This window comes from Thamnophis sirtalis, unplaced genomic scaffold (assembly GCF_051295495.1).
Source record: "Thamnophis sirtalis isolate CommonGarterSnake01/CBP01778 unplaced genomic scaffold, rThaSir2_p1.2 scaffold_1, whole genome shotgun sequence".
NCBI classification, from domain to species: domain Eukaryota; kingdom Metazoa; phylum Chordata; class Lepidosauria; order Squamata; family Natricidae; genus Thamnophis; species Thamnophis sirtalis.
The window spans coordinates 31,187,892-31,210,180 of record NW_028261381.1 but is presented as its reverse complement, the minus strand read 5'-3'; the positions used below and the strand labels follow the sequence as shown (position 1 = coordinate 31,210,180).

The 22,289-nt window shown below is 38.8% G+C and overlaps 1 protein-coding gene across 8 annotated transcripts in view; it reads left to right on the top strand.

The window, feature by feature from the left end:
• TANC1 (tetratricopeptide repeat, ankyrin repeat and coiled-coil containing 1) overlaps nucleotides 1-22,289 on the top strand; it is a 153,963-nt gene that overhangs the window by 88,538 nt on the left and 43,136 nt on the right. For all 8 annotated transcript variants that reach the window (XM_087710204.1, XM_087710179.1, XM_087710185.1 and 5 more), the window contains 6 exons: nucleotides 3,098-3,202; nucleotides 7,749-7,879; nucleotides 9,534-9,723; nucleotides 13,033-13,290; nucleotides 19,836-19,961; nucleotides 20,876-21,154. In XM_087710204.1, the coding sequence (XP_087566330.1) occupies nucleotides 3,098-3,202; nucleotides 7,749-7,879; nucleotides 9,534-9,723; nucleotides 13,033-13,290; nucleotides 19,836-19,961; nucleotides 20,876-21,154 (1,089 nt within the window). The remainder of the gene's footprint in view (nucleotides 1-3,097; nucleotides 3,203-7,748; nucleotides 7,880-9,533; nucleotides 9,724-13,032; nucleotides 13,291-19,835; nucleotides 19,962-20,875; nucleotides 21,155-22,289) is intronic.

The window sequence follows — 22,289 nt, the reverse complement described above, 5'->3', positions numbered from 1 at the left end:
TTTGAATGTTTTGGAGGTGTTGAGCTGAAGTGTTTCCCTACTTGAAACAATGTTGTTCAAGTGTTCAAGGGGGCATGTTTTGCATTCAAAACAGGCTACTTCACAGCTGAACTGGGGTATTTTGAATTTGAAATTCTTGTATTCAGTGTTTTGCATACTCCCATTAGTAAAATTCTTCCCCCCCCCCCCCCAATCTTCTATGCTGTACCAAAGTCTACAAAGGAGATAAAGATTTTGAATTAAATAGCCTTTTGCAGTGTTGGAAGAAATGTCCATCTGGGTTCAGTTCCAAGTGGGGAAAAAGACTCTGGAAACATGGGGGCTGTTTGGAAATATGTTTTAATGGTGGACAGGATCACATGGCTTGAGCTCCTGAGCAGAATCACATGACTTGTGAAAAGCAGAAGGGAAGAGATGCTGAGAGTCCCTGGGTTTTATCCCCTCTCTGGGCTTTGAACTTCCTGGGGCATAGGAAGAGTATCCTGATTGGTTGCTGTCAGAGGTCATAGCTAGCTTTATAGGTTTTCTGTGTGCTAAGTTTGGTTGAAACTTGGTGGGTGAGGCAGTGAAGGGAATGGCCCATTGACAAATGTCGGTGGGCTATTAAAACGAGTCTGTTTCCTGTCTAAAAACATGTTTCTCCATTTCTTATCCAAGGAAATATAATAATCTGCCTTTTTAATATTTCCTAGAATATTTCATTCTTCTAGGAGAGGGGTGGGTGCTAACTTCCTACAGCAGATAGCCAACCTTACTCTCTGATAGAGCCAAAATAACAAATGAACACTCATTTTGTTAGCTCTCCCACCCTTAGCAAAGAGAGTTATCAGTTGAAATATTGAAGCTGTGGATGGTTTATTGTTGAACGTAGTGAAAAGGTTACCCAATGAAAATATAGTCAGGTTTAAGAATTATTTTACTATATTGGAAGCCTGCCTCTTCTTAATTGAAAGCCCATTTGGCTTCAAAAATCCAGGAACACTATAATTTAACAATGAAATAGAAAATAATGCAATTCGCATTTAGGTAGAACTGCAAGGAATTGAATTTAAGTCAGACAAATACTTTGCTAGTTTTATCTGTTTCTCTATAAAAATACATGCTAAAATAACTTTTAAAGAAACAAAATAGATAATTAAAGACATGTAGACTACAGGTAGTCCTCAACCTAAAACCGCAACTGAGCCCAACATTTCTGTTGTTAAGTGAGACATTTGTTAAGTGAGTTTTGCCCCATCTTACAACCTTTCTTGCCACAATTGTTAAGTGAATCAGTGCAATGGATAAATTAGTAACCGGGTTGTTAAGTGAATCTGGCTTCCCCATTGACTTTGCTTGTCAGAAGGTCGCAAAAGGGGATCCCGTGACCTTAGGTGGGGTGCACAGCAATGCTCATGAATATGAACCAGTCGCCAAGCATCTGAATTTGGATCACGTGACCAAGGGGATGCTGCAAAGGTGGTAACTGTGAAAAATGATCATAAGTCACTTTTTCCAGTGCCGTATGAGGGACGCAGTGGCTCAGTGACTAAGATGCTGAGCTTGTCAATCAGAAAGGTTGGCGGTTCGAATCCCTAGTGCCACATAATGGAGTGAGCTCCCGTTACTTGTCCCAGCTTCTGCCGACCTAGCAGTTTGAAAGCATGTAAAAATGCAAGTAGAAAAATAGGGACCACCTTTGGTGGGAAGGTAATAACATTCCTTGCGCCTTCGGCATTTAGTCATGCCAGCCACATGACTAAGGAGATGTCTTCGGGCAGCGCTGTCTCTTCGGCTTTGAAACGGAGATGAGCACCGCCCCTAGGATCGGGAACAACTAGCACATATGTGGGAGGGGAACCTTTACCTTATGTAATTTTGAATGGCCAATAAATGAACTGTTGTAAGTTGAGGATTACCTGTATACCATTCATGTACAATGGCATGAGCTGCACCTGAAAGCTTTGATGAATTGATGGCTATTGGTGGCTGCAGTATGTGGCATTTCTTCATGAGTGCTGTTTCAGTTAATGGCAATAGTACAAATTGTGATTGGCTGCAGCAATGAAAATGCAATGGGGATGGCAGCTGTCGGTGGTGCTGTGGAGTGCTTACTTCTAATAGTAGTCCAATTATGGGGGTGGGGTGGGGGGATAGGATGACAGATTGCAGTGAGAACATAAAACAGTCCAAATTAAAGCTATTGCCTGAGTACTGAAAGCCTTCCTCCAAAGAAACTTTAGATGGCAGTATTTTCATTGTGACTACACATTCTATTGTTCCCTGAATGTTTCCAGCAATTGTTGCATTTGGTAGAGTACAGTGCCATTAATAATTTAAATACCCTAATGAAAGTACTTAGTCCTTCTTCTTTTTTCTTTTACACTTGATGAAATCTGTTTGATGAATTGACCCAAGTGAAAAAGACAAGCTTGTGAAATACTGAATATACTTTGGCTTAATGTAGCTATCCGTGGGCAAATGGCTGTAGGTCTTTTTTAAAACGAAAATATTGAGAGAGCTGCCAAATGGATATTTCCCCCCACCCTCTCTTTTATTTCTCTCATCGCTGACCTGTATGCGTCATTGACTTGGCCAAAAATACAGTACTCAGTAATATAAAGCTATAGACCGGGGTATTAAGAGGGCTGATGCTGCAAGCTGCCTTTGTAATCATTGCCTCCCAGTTTCAAAGATTATTCTTGTAAACAAGGGTTATCTTCCAATTGAAGTGAAAAATAGGGATTTGGCCTCCAGAGGCCAGTGCTGATGCTTGTGTGGCTTTTGATCATGACATAGCCACTCTCTTTACATATGCTGGCGGCTGCTTCAGGGGCATCACAGCTAGGAATCTGCTTTTGTTCTACAGAAGAGTTTACATTCCAAAAAGTGAGCCTAAATACAGCTTGCTGTTGCTGCTTTCCCTCCTGACAACAGACTGCACAAGTTGGAAGTACGAGAGAGATTACTGTAATCACTATATAGTATATGTGGAGGAGAGTAGTTGCATGATGAACGTCTGCTTTTAGTGTATTCTGATGATGTCTTCTGGAAATCTGTGTTCCTTTTTGGAAAAAAAAATTACAAAAGGTAATATAGTAAGTATTTCCCATTTCAGGTCCGGTTAGGAAGCCCAAGTATGTGGAAAGTCCTCGCATACCTGCAGATACAGTTGTCGTTCCAATGAGAAAAGTGTTGGAGCCAACAGAACCTAACCAGAATGGTAAGCCTGTATATTTGGAATTGTTTCATTTTTTTAACTGAATGGCTGGACGTTGCCTTGAAAGGGAAATGGGGACGAACTTTTTACAGACCTTGCATTGGTGAATGTATGATTGTATTTGGTTGCTTGACATTCTGTAATGATGATGTGCACCTGGTCTTCAAGCGAAATTTAGTCCAATGGTTGTGGGAGGGGGTGTCACATTTAATGTGAGAGGCCTGCTTAGAGTTAGTTTCTGAACTTGCTTTCAGGGTTCCCCCCCCCCAAATCAGAGTGTTCCACTTATGCCATGTTATAGTGATGTGCCTTGCCACAGCAATGAAAAGCTTGCTAAATCAGACAGCAATAACAATAGATGACTGTGTCAGCAAGACTAGTAACAGCCTGACCCTGGAGTTAATTGGTATTCTTGAAAAGTTCCATGTTCATTAAATTTGACCACGGCATAACAGAGTGCAGTTTCAGTGAATGTCAGTGAGAAATTACAATCAAATGCTCCATAAGTATTTGTAATATAATAAGAATTTCTTCTTCAGCATTATATTTTAGATTTACAGCCTGGTTGACATCAGCAAAATCAGTATATAGCATCTAGTTAAGTAAATTATCTCCTTGTTTTTCTTGAGCTTGAACTCTCAAAATCTCTTGCTATTTGAGGCATAGATTTTTCTGGCAGAATTGAAAGCTTTGCCTGCCTGTTCCCCCACATCTCACACCTTCTCCCTTCCTTTCTTTAGTGAGAAATCTACTATGGCCTTGATTCTCCTTTGGGTTTAGCAAAGCTAGTTTCTAAAACGTAGTGTTTTATGCCTCCAGTTTTTCCCCTAGATTGAGGAAATTAATGGAGCGCTAAAACCATCTACCATTATAATTTCCAATGGTAGTTTTATGTATATTAATGCTGTCATAGATGTCAAGCCTAAAATGTTTGACGGTTATAATGTATTGATTTTGAGCATTTTTCCTTTAAAACTCTACGCTCATTCTTTTATTCTATGAGCTGTGCATGCAGTGGCTGGGAAGGATTGGCAAAGTGAGGTCTTTTTTGTAGACGAAACATTGTAGTTAATTGTGCATAAAAATTCTTCTACCATCTCCAATGCCATATTTATTACTAGTTCTGTTTATTCAGCAGAGAAGACCTAGCTAGGGCTTGTAATCCAGAAAAGGGACTAAAGAACATCATATAAACCTGAAGAAACGCATTGATTTTGCTAGTTAGTTGATTTCAATCTCCATTCTTATCAGTTCCACATGACAGGATGCCACACAATCACTAGTCTGTATGTATTCTTTATACTTAATACCGTATATTAAAAATAACATTAGGACAAAAAATAAAATAAGGTCTAATATTTAATAAACTAGGTAGGAGAAATCATAGACATCACAGATGCACAGATTAGTTTATTGCATTGTTTATAATCCTGTAAAGATTGCTGTAGGAATTACAGGTTTTTGAGAAAGGACCTTCATGAATGGACTCAAATAGCTAGGATAGCAAAGCCATTGCGAAGTAAGATTTTTGGCATAGCAGGCATTATATGAATGCCATGGCATAGCTCACAGACATGGTAAGATTATATATTTTAACTTTCATTATATTATAAAAATATTCTCAGATCAGATTCAAACAAGTCTTTGTTAGGTGTTTTTTCTAATGTCTATCTACTCAATTTGTTTATTTTAGCTAGGAAAGGCTGATTCTGATTTGGGAGAAAGTTTGTCTCATTGTCCCAGAAGTATTATGCTTGTGAAATCTGCTAAGTAAAGGATTGTGGTACTGGTTTGAGTGAAGGTGGTTTGGCTCATAATTGTGGGCAAGTGATAATTAAATTGCAATATTTTGATTTAAGCATCTTGAATCTTTGGCAAGTTTAATAGGTGGGATAAATGACTTAATATAGGATTGAATGGCAATCAGAGAGATTTGATTTGTCTCTAATCAGTAATTAAACCGGGTTTTCTGTTGTTAGGAAAGCCCTGGCAGCATCATAAATTGTAAAAAGAAGGCTTTTAAAATGTATACATTTCATCCACCAAATATCTTCAATTCTAGATTAGCCCTTCATCCTGTACTTTTCACAAAACATTCAACCATGAAAAGGCTACGTGAAGTAAGGTTAAAAAAAAAGGTTGAAAGAAAAACGAATACATTCGAGAGTAAGACAAAGTGTTTCATTTGTTCACAATACATTAAGTTTGTCTTGTTTTGTTTTGATATGATACGCGAAACTAGCTACCGTAGTTATTGAAAAGACCTGATTAAACAAACTGTACCAATAAAGGAGAATAAACAAAACTGTGTTTTAGTGGGTTGAGTAAACTTAGTCAACGTGATGTTGACTTCCCAGAATATGGGTTTGAGCAAGTTATTTGAATCCCTGATTCACAAATTTCCTTTTTTGTAATGTCAACCACAGTGATAACAGCACAAATGTGGTCATAGGAATTATGCGTTGTGTGGATTAAACATTATCTTTTTCTTGTACTCAGGTTGCTGCTTTAAGTAGTTTTTTTGTCTCGATGTCATATATCACGATTCCAACAACAAACAGCTGCTAGGTCTGTGTACATTTACAAGGGTTATATGATGACAACAGCATTCCCCTTTCTTGTCTTGAGCATCTGGTATTCAGAATTAACTGTGTTTGGACATGAAGATTCCCTTAGCTTCTGTAGCTGATGAAAAGGTCTTTGGCGATGTGGCTGGCATGGGGCAGATCATAGATTTTTTTTTCTCATAAGAAAATGGATTGCCAAGTAAAGCTGAAGCATGTGGATCCTTGCTTTAGAATGTCTTGTAAATGGACATCATTTAAAATCTTATTGTTATTAAGATTGTTTTACTTTTTAGCACATCACTTATTATTTGTTAAATATATTTGCTGCCTATCTTGCTACTGTAGGCCAGTGATGGCTAACCTTTTCGGCCTGAGTGCCGAAACTGGAGCACCCTCCCACACTGGAGCACCAGAACCCGGAAGAGAGCAGCTGGCCAGTGTAAATATGCGTATCAACCAGCTGCTCTTCTGGTTCCGGCACACATGCTGGTCCGTTGTGAATGTGTGCGACAACAGGCTGTTCTCTTTTGGGTCTGATGTGCACATGCGCACCAGGCAGCTGGTCTTCATGTGAAGACCATCTGGCCACTGCATACATTCACAATGGACCAGCTGGCCAGCGTGCGCGCGCAATGGAACCAGGAGGAGCAGCTGGCCACCACACACATTTGTGATGGACTAGCTGGCTGGTGCACATGGACAACGGAACCCGGAAGAGCAGCTGGTGATGGTACGCATGCCCACAGAGAGGCCTTTGTGTGCCACTTGTGGCACGCGTGCCATAGGTTCACCATCATGGCTGGAATTTCTATAAAATTTCTATTTCTATAAAATAATAGTACAACTGAAGAAAGTGGATTATGGTATCAGCCAATGGTGAGGATATTTCTTCAATTTAAATACCTCCTTTCCAGCTGTTGAATCTATTTAACAGTTGGAAAAGTCCTTGGAGGCCTTCTAGTCCAACCCCTGCTTAAGCAGGAAACCCTGCATGTACCATTTCAATCAAGTGGCTGTCCAATCTCCAGTGTTGGAGGACCCACAACTTCTGGAGGCAAGTCGTTCCACTGATTAATTTTCTGATTATTTGTTTTGTGTATGGGAGGATTAATATGCCAGAAGATTGTCTAATTGCAAGAATGAAAAAGGCCATGCACTTCTAAAACAATTTTGCTTGTTCATTCATGGAATTCTTGGTGCAATTTAAAACATAAAACAAATTTATTTGTTAAATATATTTATTTAACAGAAACTTAGCAAAGCAAACAATGAAATATAGCAGTATAACATCCAGGAAGCCTGAAGGTATTTTGGTTGGTAGCATAGCTGCTAACTGAATTGTTTCATATGATCAGTCATGAGGAATTACCATATTACACTGGTAGACAATTTCATAGGTTTGCTTTGTTAGCATAGAAGGGCCTGGAAAAAAATCACATTGAGCTTTTTTGGTCATCTCCCAGTCTGAACCATTTTAGAAATTGCTGTCAGTTTCCATAAGAATATAGATATAGGTGTGCAGACACACACGGGCACACACATACATAAAAGAGGCTCATATATGACCACATATATTCTGTGCATTTTTTGTTTTAATCCATGGAAAAAAATAGCATCTTCACATTCTACTTATCTGTGTGAGAGAAAAGGCATTCTTTATACTCTAAAAACTCATGCTGGATGCAAAACTGAAATAATTTAGTTCTAGATTGCAGAGCTAGTATTTACATCTTGTTTAATTCTTCAGTTTCAGAAGTTAAAAGTGTGCTAAGATCGCTCTTTACATAGGGAGTTCTATTTAATAAATAGACATTAAAGGTGCTTTTTAAATAGAATTTTGTTAGAATATGGCAAAATAAAATGCGTTGATAATAACTTGTTTAAATTTTATTATCTGCCTTTGTGTGGGAAGCCACAATCATTTGAAGTGAATGTAAACATTGTTTTTTTTCATTCTCTTTGAAATTATCTTTTTTGAACAGAAGCAAAGTCAGAGAAGGAATCAAGCTGTTCTCCAGCAGCTCAGGAACTGATGACAAGACTTGGGTTTCTACTGGGAGAAGGTCTCCCAACTTCTGCCCATATCTCCACAGAAGAAAAACATGAAACTATGGTACGCGAATGGAAAATAGTCTCAATCTAAGATGCTACATATTTTTTGCTTTCAAAATATAAATGTGTCATACATATAAATGTGTCATACAAATAACTTTAGGTATTCCTCAATTTAACACATTGACTGTTCAAGTTACAACGGCATTGGAAAAAGTAATCTATGACTGTTTTTCATACCTACAACTATTGCAACATCCATGTGGACATGTGATGAAAAATCAGATGCTTGGCAACTGACTCATATTTATGACGGTTGCAGTGTCCCATGGTCATGTGATCCCCTTTTGACAAGCAAAGTCAATGGCCAGATGCATTTAACAATTGTGTCACTAACTTAACAACTGCAGTGATTCGCTTAACAACTGGCTAAAAAGTTGGAAAGTCACTTTAAGTGTCTAACATAGCAACAGAAATGTTGGAATCAATTGGAGTCTACCAGTAATACGTAAGTGGTATATTTATTGGCAATAGAAACACTACTTTTAAGATACACCACATAGAATGATTAGAATACTATTGAATAATTGTTTTTTAATTCAGATGATTCAAACTACTTGACCTAGAAAATATTTTTAAAAATATTTAGAATATTTAGTTCTTACCCTTTTCTTCTCTAAGGCCACAGTGATGCAGGTTATGGTACTTGACTTGCTGGATCTGTGGAGAAAAGCTAAATGAAATTCTCTCCTGGCAGAAAAATTAAGTCTATACAATTTTTGTTTGACATTTGGAAGTCAGTTTTGAATCATGATGCAAATGGAGATTATTATTTTTTCTTACAGTGCAACATGCGTAGTTATTTTGCAAATGAACACTCTATATATTGAATTAAAGGTTTTTCAATTCGACAAATTTTATCATTTAGCATGATACAGAAAAATCTTCTACAAAATGTTTAAAGAATGGAATCTCTGTCTAAAAGAATATGTGGTTTATTAATCTGCTTCATTCTAAATTATAATCAGTTATGACCAGAGGTGATATTCAGCTAGTTCGAACTGGTTCGCCTGAACTGGTAGCAGAAATTGTAAGTGGGCCCACCCCAGCTCTATGCCATTATATTTAGGCACATTTTTGAGGCTGGGCGCTTGCACGGAAGGCACACAAGAGAGCAAAGCACATGTACAGAAGGCTGGGAGCATGCGTGAAGCGAGTGGACATTTGTGGGGTGAACCGGTGGTAACAAAATGTGAAACCCACCGTTGGTTATATGACCAAATAGTTTTAAATAAGATCTTCTATATAGCTCTGGGATTTTGGGGGGGGGGAGGGGGAGAAGGGGGTTCTTTGTTTAAAAAACTAATGAAATATAATCTGCATTTCACCTTCCTTCTGAAAGCCCAATAGCTGGGTTTGGTATTGCTGGCTTTTAGCAAGATGATTTTTCACCAGTATTTCAGAAACTCCTGCACAGTTCTGACCTAGAGTATCAAAGGTCCATAAGTTGATTTAACTTCTTATTGTGGTCATGGCTGTACTAACTCCCTGAAAAATGTTCAATGGATCATTCTGAGAAACATCCAGGGGAACTTTGTATGTCTATGCAGGGTTTTGTGTTTTTTTTCTTTTTTTCTGCTGAATATGAACTGTTCTCTTTGTGGATTGATCTGTGCTGTGTTTGTTAATTCCTTGTTTCATTCATTTTTTTTTAGTGCACAGTAGCTAGTCAAGGAGTCAGTCCTTGTTCTACACTAACAAGCAGCACTACGTCGCCTAGCACCGATAGTCCCTGCTCTACTCTGAATAGCTGTGCTGACAAAACAGCGGCCAACAAAAGTAGTCCCTGTGGGACCATTAGCAGCCCAAGCTCCACGTTGGAAAGCAAGGACAGTGGAATTATAGGTAAGCAGTTTAATTCCTGATAGTGCAGTCACTTCTGGCTGTCTCTTCTGTAGCTTGCTTTTTGTGTGTGTCTGCAAAGGCTATCTGCTGCAAAAAAAAGGGAGCTGAAGCTCTCTTACCTTAATTCCTGATAGCGTGTGACTCCAATTTCTTCTTTTTTAAAAAAAATGTAGAGTGATCTTTCATTCAATACTATGTCATTCTCTGGAATTCCTTTGAGTATTTTTTTAGGTATGTAATTGTGTTCTATTTACTTTCAACTCTTATTGGGCTAGAAGGGGTTGAAAACACGACTTCATTTATTACAAGACTGTGGTTTTCAGAGGTATATGTTGGATGTGGAAGATTGTAGTTACTTTCCGTAGAAACAGATAATGTTCCTATAGCATAATAGTTTATAGATTTATGAATTTCAAAGTCCTTTCTTCAGATTTCAGTGCTACTATGATCTTGTTAAAGTATCTTCAAAGTTGATATTATCCCTGAATCCCATCTAGAATGCAACGACAACCTTCTGACAAGCAAAGTTGATGGGGAAGCCAGATTTACCAAACAACTGTATTACTAACTTGACAGTTAGAATGACTCACTTAACAACTGTGGCAAGAAAGGTTGTAAAATGCGGTAAAACTCACTTAACAAATGTCCTGCTTAGCAAAGGAAATTTTAGGCTTAACTGTAGTCGTAAATTGAGGATTATGTTAGAAGATTAGAAAAGGAGGTCACATGACCCTGGGAACTGCGAACGACATAGTCTGTTTCCAAGCACCTGAATTTTGATCATGTGACCATGGGGTTGCTGCAACGGTAAGCGTGAAAAATGGTAATAAGTCACATTTTTCAGTGCCGTTGTAATTTTGAACGGCCACTAAATGAACTGTTTATACTTATATTCACAAACATGTTAGTGTAGCACAGTGCAGAGGATTTGTGGTATCTTGAGTTGTGGGGATGATGGGTGAATGGTTCAGTAGTACTACTTAGGTATAGTCAAGGCTTGTGTGCAAAATCTTGGACATCTGCTGCCAGCCATTGTCCAGTCATTACTAATCTAAAGCAACCAATAATGTACCTCTCTAAACAGAAGTCTTAAACAGGGGGTCCCAACCTCTGGGCTGTGGCCCACTAGTGGGCCGTGAATTGTTTGCAACTGGACTGCGGAAACAGGCAAACGAACAAGCACGTATTGCGCATCCCCATTTGCGTGAGCAGCAGACAAGTGTGTGAATGCACACTGTATTTGTGTGAGCAGTGGACGCATGTGCACACAGCTCGTGTAAATGGAGCTGTGCGTGTACACATGCTTGCTAGCCAGTTGTCCAGAACCATTCCCTCTTCCCCCAACCCCCCCGCCGGTCCACAAAGCCTGAAAGGTTGAGGAAGTCCTGTCTAAAATATGGAAATAATTGTGCATATGTTGTGCCTATGAATGACCTAGTGCTCTATTGCTCAGCAAAAGGCTCATCCCCACCGTGATGTCTATGTTAATTGGAAGTTACCATGCCAGGTTTAATTGCCTGGAAAATTGGTTTTCTTATACTGAAAAAAACAACACTGGTCTGTATAAAATTTGAAAAAAATCTGAAGTAAATGTGCAAGCTGGATGCCTAAGAGTTGCTTTCTGTGAAATGAGCAGCTACATAAATTTGATAAATAAATAAATACAAATAAGATTTCTTGCAATTTTTGTGAAGCTATATATTTCCCTGGGAAGTGGCAGTGCACAAAGCATTTAGCTGTTTTACTTTGAAGTTGCTGTGGCAAGGTCAGGCTTGGAGTTCAGAATGGTAGTGAAGGCAAACAATGGGCACTGGTAAAATGCTGCTTGTCTTCCAAGAAATAAGACAATGTTGCTTATTTTTAAGATGTGGAAGCAGATGAATTTTTATACTAAGGAATGGTTTGCATGCTTAGTTTAAAATTGGGAATGTAAAATGAACACAAAGTAAGCTATAGAGATCTGAACTAAAGTGAAAGCTTTAGGAAATCTGGAAGAAAGCCAAGGAAAAATAGCTGGGACAACAAGGATCTGTCTCAATGTACATAAGTTCATATCATTTATTCTTAGTGCTGTTACAAAAATACATAAGATGCATCAGTCTGTCAGACATACTTCCCAGCAAATATTGAAAGACGGTAGTGGTTTTTGAAAGAGAAATTTTAAAATGGACTGAAAATGATGGACTAAGTTTCTTCTGTTTGCATTTATCTGTTTAGTTTATTTCCCATCTTTTCATTCATACAACCCTCGGGTCACTTCACAGCATTAAAAGAATGAAAAGCTAATAATGAAATATTTCACGAGTTCCTTATAAATCTACTTATTCTGCATTTATTTGATAAGGAAAGCAGACTCCATTTTTCAAACCTACCAGGCCTTTTTTTTTAGGTTTATGTGTGCAAATATATTACTAGCATTAATGTTCATTCGGTACACAGTTTAATAAGTATGCCTTTTGTAAGGTTTTCTTGTGGAGGGAGGGCAAGTTTTGCTCAACCATGAAAATAGTTGTTCTTCTATGCCACTTAAGTCGGCTTCTATTCTGTTTCCATTCCTGCTACGTTATTCTGGGCCAGTAGCTCCTTTGAGTGGAAGGCTACCTTCCCCTCCTCCTCCTCCCACACTTTTTACTGGCTCAGATAGCTTTCCTTCTCTTTTTGGTGTTTTATTGCGTTAGTTGAAATTGTCTGTGCCTCCACTGACATAAAAAAAAAAGTAAAGGCAGAATTTCGTCTTTTCCAGTGAGCTAAAGAAGAGAAAGGTCTGGGCTAGTGGCCAAAAGGAGGGGAGCGGGGGGGGGGGGGCATTTGGCAAGATGCCTTCTTTTCAAGGTTTCAGACTTGAGTGGAAAACCTCTTCTTTCAATTAGAAAATCAGGAGGGAGTTTTCTTTCATAATATATCAAAAGACCAATTTTTTTAAAAATCAAAACATTTAATAATTCTGTCACATGGAAGCATACTATAAGGCTCTCTTCAAAGTTTTAGATTTTTTTATAGTGCTTGAGTTGTTAGTCATCGCAATTAAATGATAGTAGTTTTCATGGCATATTTTCTTGAATGTTAAGAAGCGTGCAGTATATATAGTCAAAACTAAGAACATTTACAGCGACTATCCTATATTTTCCCAAGGGTTATAATTTAAAATGGCATGAAAGAACTTGTAGATTTGCCAGATGGGTCACATAACTATCATTTCTCCTTATGTCAATTCAAACTTTCCCATGATTGTGTGGGTGTAACCAAAACTGTACCACTATTACCCAGGAGGAGTGTATTTTTATGGATTTGTGTTTGTTGGGTTTTTAGGGACAGTAACAAGTTCATCTGAAAATGACGACCGGAGTGGATCAAGTTTAGAATGGTCTAAAGAAGGAAATCTCAGATCTGGTGTACACCAAGGAATTATTGACCGAAGGACGGATAATTGTTCACCAGTTGCAGAAGAGGAGACAACAGGTTCCTCAGAAAGTTTGTCAAAAGTGGAAGTATCTTCTGGAGATGGCCCCATTACCTATATTCAAAACTGCGGCTCGTTAGGAATGCCTCGACCCAATTCTGTTGCAGGTAAGGAAGAACTGAACAGTTAATGTTGATTGCTTTCCATATTTTGTTCTGCTGAAGTGAAAACATTTCCCTTTTAATGTTGCCCTTGTATTCGCATCAGCCAGTTCTTGTAAATTTAGATACCTTCTTTAGCTAATGGGCAGACAGAGGCAGAGTTCAACAACAGGAATTTTTAAAAGTACAACATAAACCATAACTCTGTTTATAGAATATTCTGACTTTTGTAATAGTTCTTGCAAAAGCCACCTATGCAGTTTTTTAGGATTCTAGTCAGGGCACAGAAGTTCGCATCCCCTGATGGAGAAGAGAAATTTGTCCTGTATGAAATTACTTTAAAATAAAGTCAAGTGCATTCCTGCTGAATTATCTTCTCTTTGTTTCTCTTAAGTTTTAAGTCAAATGGTGGTAGTCCCTGCCTATCTTTATTTTTACATGAAATTCTTTTGTGAAGGCTAAATAGTTCCAATTCCTCAGCCCTATATTTATGGCTCGTGTAGTTCATTCTTGGTTAAAAATATAGTCATCATAGGATGGATGGACAGGATTGTTGTCTTACTGAGAAGAGCCTGTTCCACATTGCTAGAAGTATATTAAGCAAATGGGTAATAACTGGTCACCCAATGGCATGCCTTGCTTTTCTGATGAGGTTGCTATGAAATAGCAATAGCACTTAGACTTATATACCGCTTTATAGTGCTTTCTAGCACTCCCTAGCGGCTTACAAAGTCAGCATATTGCCCCCAACAATCTGGATCCTCATTTTACCCACCTTGGAAGGATGGAAGGCTGAGTCAACCTTGAGCCTGGTGGGATTTGAACCGCCAAATTGCAGGCAGCCCGCAATCAACAGAAGTAGCCTGCCAGTACTGCACTCTAACAGTACTGGGTGTGGGGGAGAAAAAAAGCAAGGACTTTCTGTGACAATCTCTCCTTTGCTTGACCCTTTCTCTACCCCACAGAGCAGAGAGATTGGAGAGGTAGGGTTTTCAAGAGAGTAAGCTGTTTGCTATTCTACCACATCAAAAACAGTGTGATTGTACTCGCGCCCTGAAGCCCAGGGCTGGGAGCCCGCAGGCATACTACACCAGCAGCTTACAGTATTTCCTTGCATCTTCTCACAGGGCTCTTAAAGATTAATTCAGGACTCTGCACATAAAAGAAAGAACTATATCCTGAATTTGCTCTAAAGATAGTTAGTTGCTGCATTATAACCTTGTCCAGCTTTGGAAATGCTTAATGGCATAATAATCTTCCCGTTGCAAATTTATATAACTATTATAAATCCTCTGCAAGAGGCTGCAGAGCAATACATTTTAAACATAAAAAGAAAGGGAAGTGGTCACTTTCAAGTTGAGGAACAATTTTTAAAAACTGATTTTTTAAAAGCAGATCGGTCTATGTAGGCAAAGTTGTGGAAACTCTTTTCTGTTTTGTTTGGGCAAACCTGCAGTGGGCTTATCTAGGCATAGGTGTGTGTGTGTGTGTGTGTGTGTGTGTGTGTGTGTGTGTGTGTGTAAAACCTGAAGCAACTTTTGGGAGAGGACTAAACCCATGGATCGAAACATTTGTCAAAACCAAGTGCCAATCACAGCAATTTTATTCAGTTAGTTAATGTTTAGTGTGTCAGGGTTCCAAGTAACACCCCCAACGAAAGAAGGCTCCGAAGCTTGAGTTTCCTCAAAGTTGAATTTTATTACAAATGTCATATTGGCACACCTGGGAAAACCTGAACCTGAAAGTTTCCAGGTTTTCCACACCCAAATGAAAGTTCAAGTCCCTGCACAGGTCCATCACATGGTCCAAACAGGCATCATCACAACTGAAGATGCCTCTCAGCCACACCACTGCAGGTGCAGGGCAAAATGTCCTTGACTCTCTGAGAAAGGAATGTTATTTTGACTATATATCTCCCATACTCCACATAATCTCCCCTCCCATTTTCCCACAGTAGAAAATGAGGCAGGCCTGAAGGCCCAATGCAAAAGATGGCTTCCAGGCCTGACATAGTGTTTTTCAAGGAGAGACCAGGCACAAACATTTACCATTTTAGAGACTACCCCAATATCGCAAAGTTTAAGAACTCTTGCTTCACTGCGTTCTGTAAAGTTATCGGCGCTTTCCTATTGGGGGTTGTTTTTTTAAAATGCTTTTTATCAGCCGAATGAATCAGTCAGATGTGGCCTTGCATCTTCTATAATACCGTAGAGATATTTGGATCCCCGATGGACCACCTTCCTCTCCCCCAGTTTCCCGCAGAGGCCCATTTCCATGGATCCCTGCTTTCCAATTTTCTTTCCAGCTTGAAGTGGCTCCGCAAGTGCAGACGAGTGCCCCGGAGTTCTTTTCCCTGTTAATGCAATTGGCCCACTTAGACAAGGGGGTGTCTTTTCCATTGTAAATGTCACTGCTTGAACAATCCAGGCATGGATAAGAGCTGCTGGATCTTAGCCTGCCCTTGAATAGCGAGTCTAAAGAAGGGAAGAAAGAAGCTGTATCTGCGTTTCAAGGACTCCCTCTTGCATGTTTGTAGTGTTGCTTCTTTGAGACCAGCCGCTTGTGTTCTTTGTGGGAACTACAAAGCTCATAATTCATCTGGGTGGCTGTCTCAGTGTGGATCCCTTCCCTTAAACAGCATCTAGCTGTCTGCTAAATGCATTGAGCTCATGTTAAAACATGGTTTCTTGATCTTCAATTAGAAGTAATAGGACAGCTCTTCTTTTAATCTAATTTACTTCTGTTTCCAAGCCCTTGTTTTCTGCTATGCATAAAACAACAACAACACCTGATTATTGTCATTTTATTTAGCTGTTGTCACGGTTAACTTTACTTCATTTGCTTTTCTGATCTGCTTATCGGCTTTCTTATTTTTGACTTTGAGGTTATTAAAAAGTTTTTATTATTTTTTCTATAGCTGTCAGGCCTGCAGCCATCTTTGCTTTTGGATCTTTGGCCTGCCACACTTTCTATTATTCTACTATGCATTCTCTATTGTGAGAAAATGGGAGGGGGGATTGTATGGAGTTAGATGATATGTAGCCATAACAAAATTCTTTCTAGAAAGCCAAGGTCATCCTTTGTCTTTGCACCTCTGCACCTGACCGGAACTGGATGGGTGGAAGCTGCCAGCAATTTGGAACCCTGACAATTGCAATGTTTAGTAAATCTAAGAGATGCTTAAATCCTTGGAAATACCTCCAGAATTTCTAGTTTGTTTGTTTGTTTTTAAATAGAAAGAATAATTTCTAAAAGATCTTCCAGATTAAAGATAGCTTTTGGTTTGTATACAAGTCTTAATTCCCAGCCTTGTACATGGATATGTTGTAAGAGTTGAAGGATTTCACTTAGATTTTTTTTTTTAGATTTAGATTTTATTAATATTTGTAGGCCGCCCTTTTCCCTGAGGGGACTCAGGGCGGCTCACATAAAATCAGGGAGGGGGAATACAGACATTGACATAAAGACATATAATAAAATAGCAAGCAACATACATTCATCATTCGGGAGGGGCGGCTATCCTTATCCCCAGGCCTGACGGGCTAGCCAGTTCTTAAGGGCTGTGCGGAAGGCCTGGACGGTGGAGAGGGTACGAATCTCCACGGGGAGCTCGTTCCAAAGGGTCGGGGCTACTACTGAGAAGGCCCTCCTCCTTGTAGTTGCCAGCTGGCATTGGCTGGCCGATGGAATACGGAGGAGGCCTAATCTATGTGATCTTATTGGTCGCAGGGAGGTAATTGGCAGAAGGCGGTCTCTCAAGTATACGTGCAAACAAACTCAGGATCTCATTACCTCTTAATGAAATTTTGTCTTTATTGCAATATATATCAGAACTCTTTGAAAATTAATTCTGCTATTCAGTTTAACTGAGAACTGGAGCTATGCCAGGGTATATATTGTTGTTATTTCAGTTAGAAATAGATGAGAAATGAGGCAGATAGATGTTGCTTAAATGCAAAAGAGCTAAATAGGGACAGTCCCTTACTCCAAGATATTGGAAATTATCCAAATCTCTAAACTAAATTACCAATGGCTAAAGTGAGTTTGGCTCTTTTGGAAAACATCACACAAATATCAGGATGCTAATTGTTACTAGCCAGTCTCTGCTCTTGTGTGACCCAAAGGTTGCTCAGTAAATGAGAAATGTTTCAACAACCTTGGACAGCCCACTTATTACAGTTGGATATGTTTGAGGTTTCCCTTCTAATTTATATATAAATGTTAACTATGGGTTTGCTTTTTAAAATTTCTGCTGCATAACTAAAAAGGTTCTAAAAAGGCAAGATTCTTGAAAGTTGTACCTTTGTAGGTTGTGCTATTGTATAGCAATCTTTCTCTCTACCCTCCCAAAAAAGGAAAAACCTGGACTTGGGTTAAGGTCTGTGGTGTGAACCAGAACTCTCTATTGTCAGAGTTTGTTGCAGAAATCACATGCAGAAAGCACACACAGATTACTGATTCAGTGGGATTCATTAACTTTTTTATATACATAATAACACATGAGTAAATGTACAATACCAATAGTGGATTCTCCAATGTGGTAGTAGTTTCAGGCAAAACACAGTCAGAGGAGGGAATGGTTTCAGTTCAGAGTTCAGAGCTTAATAGAGACAAGACCAGACTAATTTCATTTTAGAGCTGAGCACAGAGCTAAGCCATGGCCAGACTCCTTGCTTAAGTTTCTGTTTCCAAACAGTCCTCATTGGTTGACTTAGTTGCTATGCCTATTCGTTGGCAGACCTTGTTACCATGTCTCTGCCAGTTCATGAATATTCTGACATCTATCTTGATATACCTCCTCTTATTAATCCTTTGAGGTAGCTATTAATTCTGAGGTTCACCAGACTGTTTCCCAATCTCTTGAAAAGATGTTATGATTAGTTATCTTTGGGAAAGTGAGGCTGGGAACCCAATCAATAACAGTTTATTGTTAAATGCTGCACGAAGTCTTTCTTGCCTCCTTTGGATATCCATTGACTCAAAAGTCATCTCAAAAGCTATCTTGTCATACAGAAAAGCAGAAAGTTTAATACATAATTTGAATGTCAAACATCCTATTAAAATGGAGTCAGATACTGCCTAACTAAATCAGTTTTAAACCCTTTCCAATGTTACTTTATATTAAAAATACATATCATAAACCATATTTTAATTGAAATAAAGGAGCCTTGACCCAGGCAATTTGGTCAGAAGTAGGATACTTGAAAAATGTTTTCTCTACAAATAGGAAATTATACATAGTAAAAGCAACTTTCATGTGCAGATTTATTTCCTACTACAAAATATTTCTGGTTACATTATGTCTTCAAAAGAAGAACATGGATTGTCTTGAGTATCTGATATTTCATAATTCAACAACTTGAAGCATAATAAATTCTTAAAATTTAGGGCCATGGAATATTACGATTGATATATTCATAGACAGTAGTGATTTGACTCTTAATTAACTTCATACTCATGAAAGTTCAAGGCTCTATTTCCAGAGTGACAAAACTGTCAAAAGTAGTTGTGTGGTTCTGACAAGAAAATATTTCAAAGATCATTGCATTGGTTGTTGTTGTTGTTTCTTGCTTATATCAGTTTTTCCAAAGAATTCCAGAGAACATATTAATTTCACATTTTCTCTTTCTCAAAGAAATAAACGTTCTTTGTCTTGGCAAGTAGACACAATTTCCTTTTGTATGAGTAAGAGCTGAATATTTTCCTGAGAGTGAATATAGCTTCAAATTATGGCTTTATAATCCTGACCCTTTTTTCTTCCTCTTCCATTTCTTATGTAGAATTAAGAACAATGAACTAACAGGTAGCACTTTAAAAATTTTTAACCCTTCTACTTTTCCTACTTAAAAGTGTCCAAATATAGAGTGATACTTAATATAGCATCAAATCATCTTTTTCCAAGTCCATTACGGCAACACTATGAGAATATGTGGTAGCATATGCAAGGTCCTTACATGTCTTATCTGAGGATGGTTTGATAATCCATGCATGAAGTTGAAAAAACAATATACTACTGTATGGTTTCCTTCTTTTGGAGCTACCATGTTTCTCCCAAAATATGACTTGCCCCCAAAACAAGCCCTAACCTGATTTTTGCACCCAATATAAGCCCTACTCCAAAAATAAGCCCTAGTTAAGCACCACCCCACCATCTGCTGGGGGTGGGGGTGAAGAAAGCGATGGATAGGGTATAAATACCCTATGGATAGCAGAAGAGCCAATGATAGTTTTGGGGGGTTGGTAAGATGAATTGACATAATTTTGAATAATATAAAATAGTGGTTATCTGTATGAAAATTAAAAAGAAACTTTTTATTAAAAAAAAAAGCTAGAGGTGGGGGTGGAGGTTCCCCATGTACCCCGTACCTGGTTACCTTACCAGGACACTGCTAGGCTCATCACACCGGTTCCACCGCTTGCAGCAGAACACCCCCACACTTGCCGCCTCTTGCACATTGAAAAAATAAGACCTCCCCGAAAATAAGCCCAAATGATCCTGTTGTTCAGCCTTGTTTAGTTCTTCTTACCTTCCTGAGTTATTCTCATTACAGCCACAAGTTCCACAAAGCTTGAAGATCTGAGCTATTTGGATGGACAGAGGAATACTCCTTTGCGGACTTCAATTCGCTTACCTTGGCACAGCACTGCTGGAGGGAGAGTTCAGCAAGAAATCAAAGGTAAGACCTATGCCAAAGCCATGATTTAAAAACTCGCTATTCTTTTTTTAAGAAGGCCGTGCTACCAGTAGAAACTGCAGAGGGTGTATTTGTGGCTAACATCAAGCACTGATAACGTTACTTAGTTTGGTAATGAAACTTCTTCAGGAAATGATATAGGGTCTCCTGCTTGGGTGGGGCGTTGGACTACATGACCCAACTCTGTTAATCTGTTAAACAATCAAGGTCAGAGCATACCAAGGTCTCCAGACTATGACTATGGTCATGAAAGACAAAAGATGTCTTATTTTTAAATATTGTATTTTTCAAAGAAATAAGTTCTGGGCCTAGAACATTATGCCTGAGTATTTAAGGTCAACATTTAATAGGGCTCATTTTCTATTGCTTGATATCTGGGTTTATGATTTGCTGCCATGTTGTCGCCCCCCCCCCCACCTCCCTTGGGCTGTCTATCTTCATATTAGGTATTCTCAGAATTTGTGACTTGTCCTGCTGCCTTTGCTCTTTCTAATTCAAATGATAAATGTCGAATCCCCATCCTTTCCTTAATCCTCCTTCATATCTGTTAAGTCTTAAAGCACACATTTATTCAGGAGAATTAGGGATAAGGCTTACTGAGCATGATTGTTGAAACTAAGAGCATTTTGGATGAAAAATCTAGTGTGTTCATTACAGAGTCTAACTTCCTGATTTGTTTAGCACTCCTGCTGGAAGGAGGAGTCATGTGGGAATAATGGACAGCATGGACAATTATGCTTCCCACCCCCCCCACCCCTTTAAAATCGACTCACTATATCTGGACTAGATTATTGAATTTCAAAGCAGATTAGATGCTTCTGTAGGATTTAAATTCTTTTAAAAACGCACGTTTTTTCCATTGCTTTGTCTTCTAATAAAGTCTTTCCTTCTTTTAGCACGTTTTGTCCCATATAAGCCTCAAGATATTTTGCTAAAGCCATTATTGTTTGAAGTGCCAAGCATAACAACAGACTCTGTGTTTGTCGGAAGAGACTGGCTGTTTCAAACCATAGAAGAAAAGTTGAAGAATCCCAAGCAGACAGAGACGAGGGGCGCTGTCGTCATTGGAAATGTGGGGTTTGGAAAGACGGCTATTATTTCCAAGCTTGTGGCACTGAGCTGCCATGGAGGTCGCATGCGGCAAATTGCTTCCACCAGCTCTGCTTCTCCCAAAAGTAGGTTTGAAACTTTTTTTTTTCTATTTAAGGGGAAAAAAAATATTTAATTCAGAAAGCGGAGCTATATATGCTTTTGTGTAAATGTGTCTTATATAGATTGCCATTCCTAAAGGATAGTGAACTTTCTATTAAAAGATCATAAAATTGTTATTCTCCCCCCACCCACCCCGCCCTGCTCTGTTAATACGGAAAGACAAGTCCTTGTCTACAGGTAGTTTTTGATTTATAACCATCATTTATTTAGTCACTGTTGAAAGTTAACTGAAAAAAGTGACTTGCAACCACACTTAAGCATCCCCACTGTCACAATATCAAAATTCAGGCGCTTGGCAACCAGCATGTATTTATATGATGGTTGCAGCATCCCAGAGTCATACAATGGCCTTCCAGCTGGCTCCAGACAATTAAAATCAATAGGGGAAGCTGGATTCATTTAACAACAACACGATTAACTTAACACCAGCAGTGATTCATTTAACAATGGTGGCAAAAAAGGAAACAAAATTGGGTGCAACTCACTTAAGTACCGTCGTGTGTAGCAATGAATAGTCTAGTCCCAACTGTGGTCATAAGTTAAGGACCGCCTGTATTCACATTGTATGTCAAGACCTGTTTGAGATTCATTAAGTGCCGTTCGATGCTTCCTAGCATAGAAGCACCTGAAGCCTTTTTTTTTTTTTTGCACTGCCTGGAGCTCTTTTCGGATTTTAAATCAAAATTGGTGACAAAAGTTCCCCTCCCCAGTTTTGAGGTGGGGAACACATGAAAACTACAAACATAATCCATAAAATATTTAATATGATTAAAAAACCCTCTAACCTCACAAGATCAGAGAAACACAGGAAATCTTTAGTTTTGCTCTGGGGCTGCCTGCTGAAGTCCTTCCCTTCCCCAAGATGTTTCCATGGAACCTCTTTTTGCTGTCCTTCAATGCAACAGATTTTGCATGCAACACTCCAAATTTCCACAGCAATTTTCATCATTTGAATAATTCCGTTGTCATATACATGATGCAAATTACGCCTTGACTTGTTTATGTCATTTGCATATTAACATGTAATTTTCTTCATGGCATCATGCCATCGAACTGACATTTGTGGATACTGGACATCCTCTCCCTGGGGATAGTTTG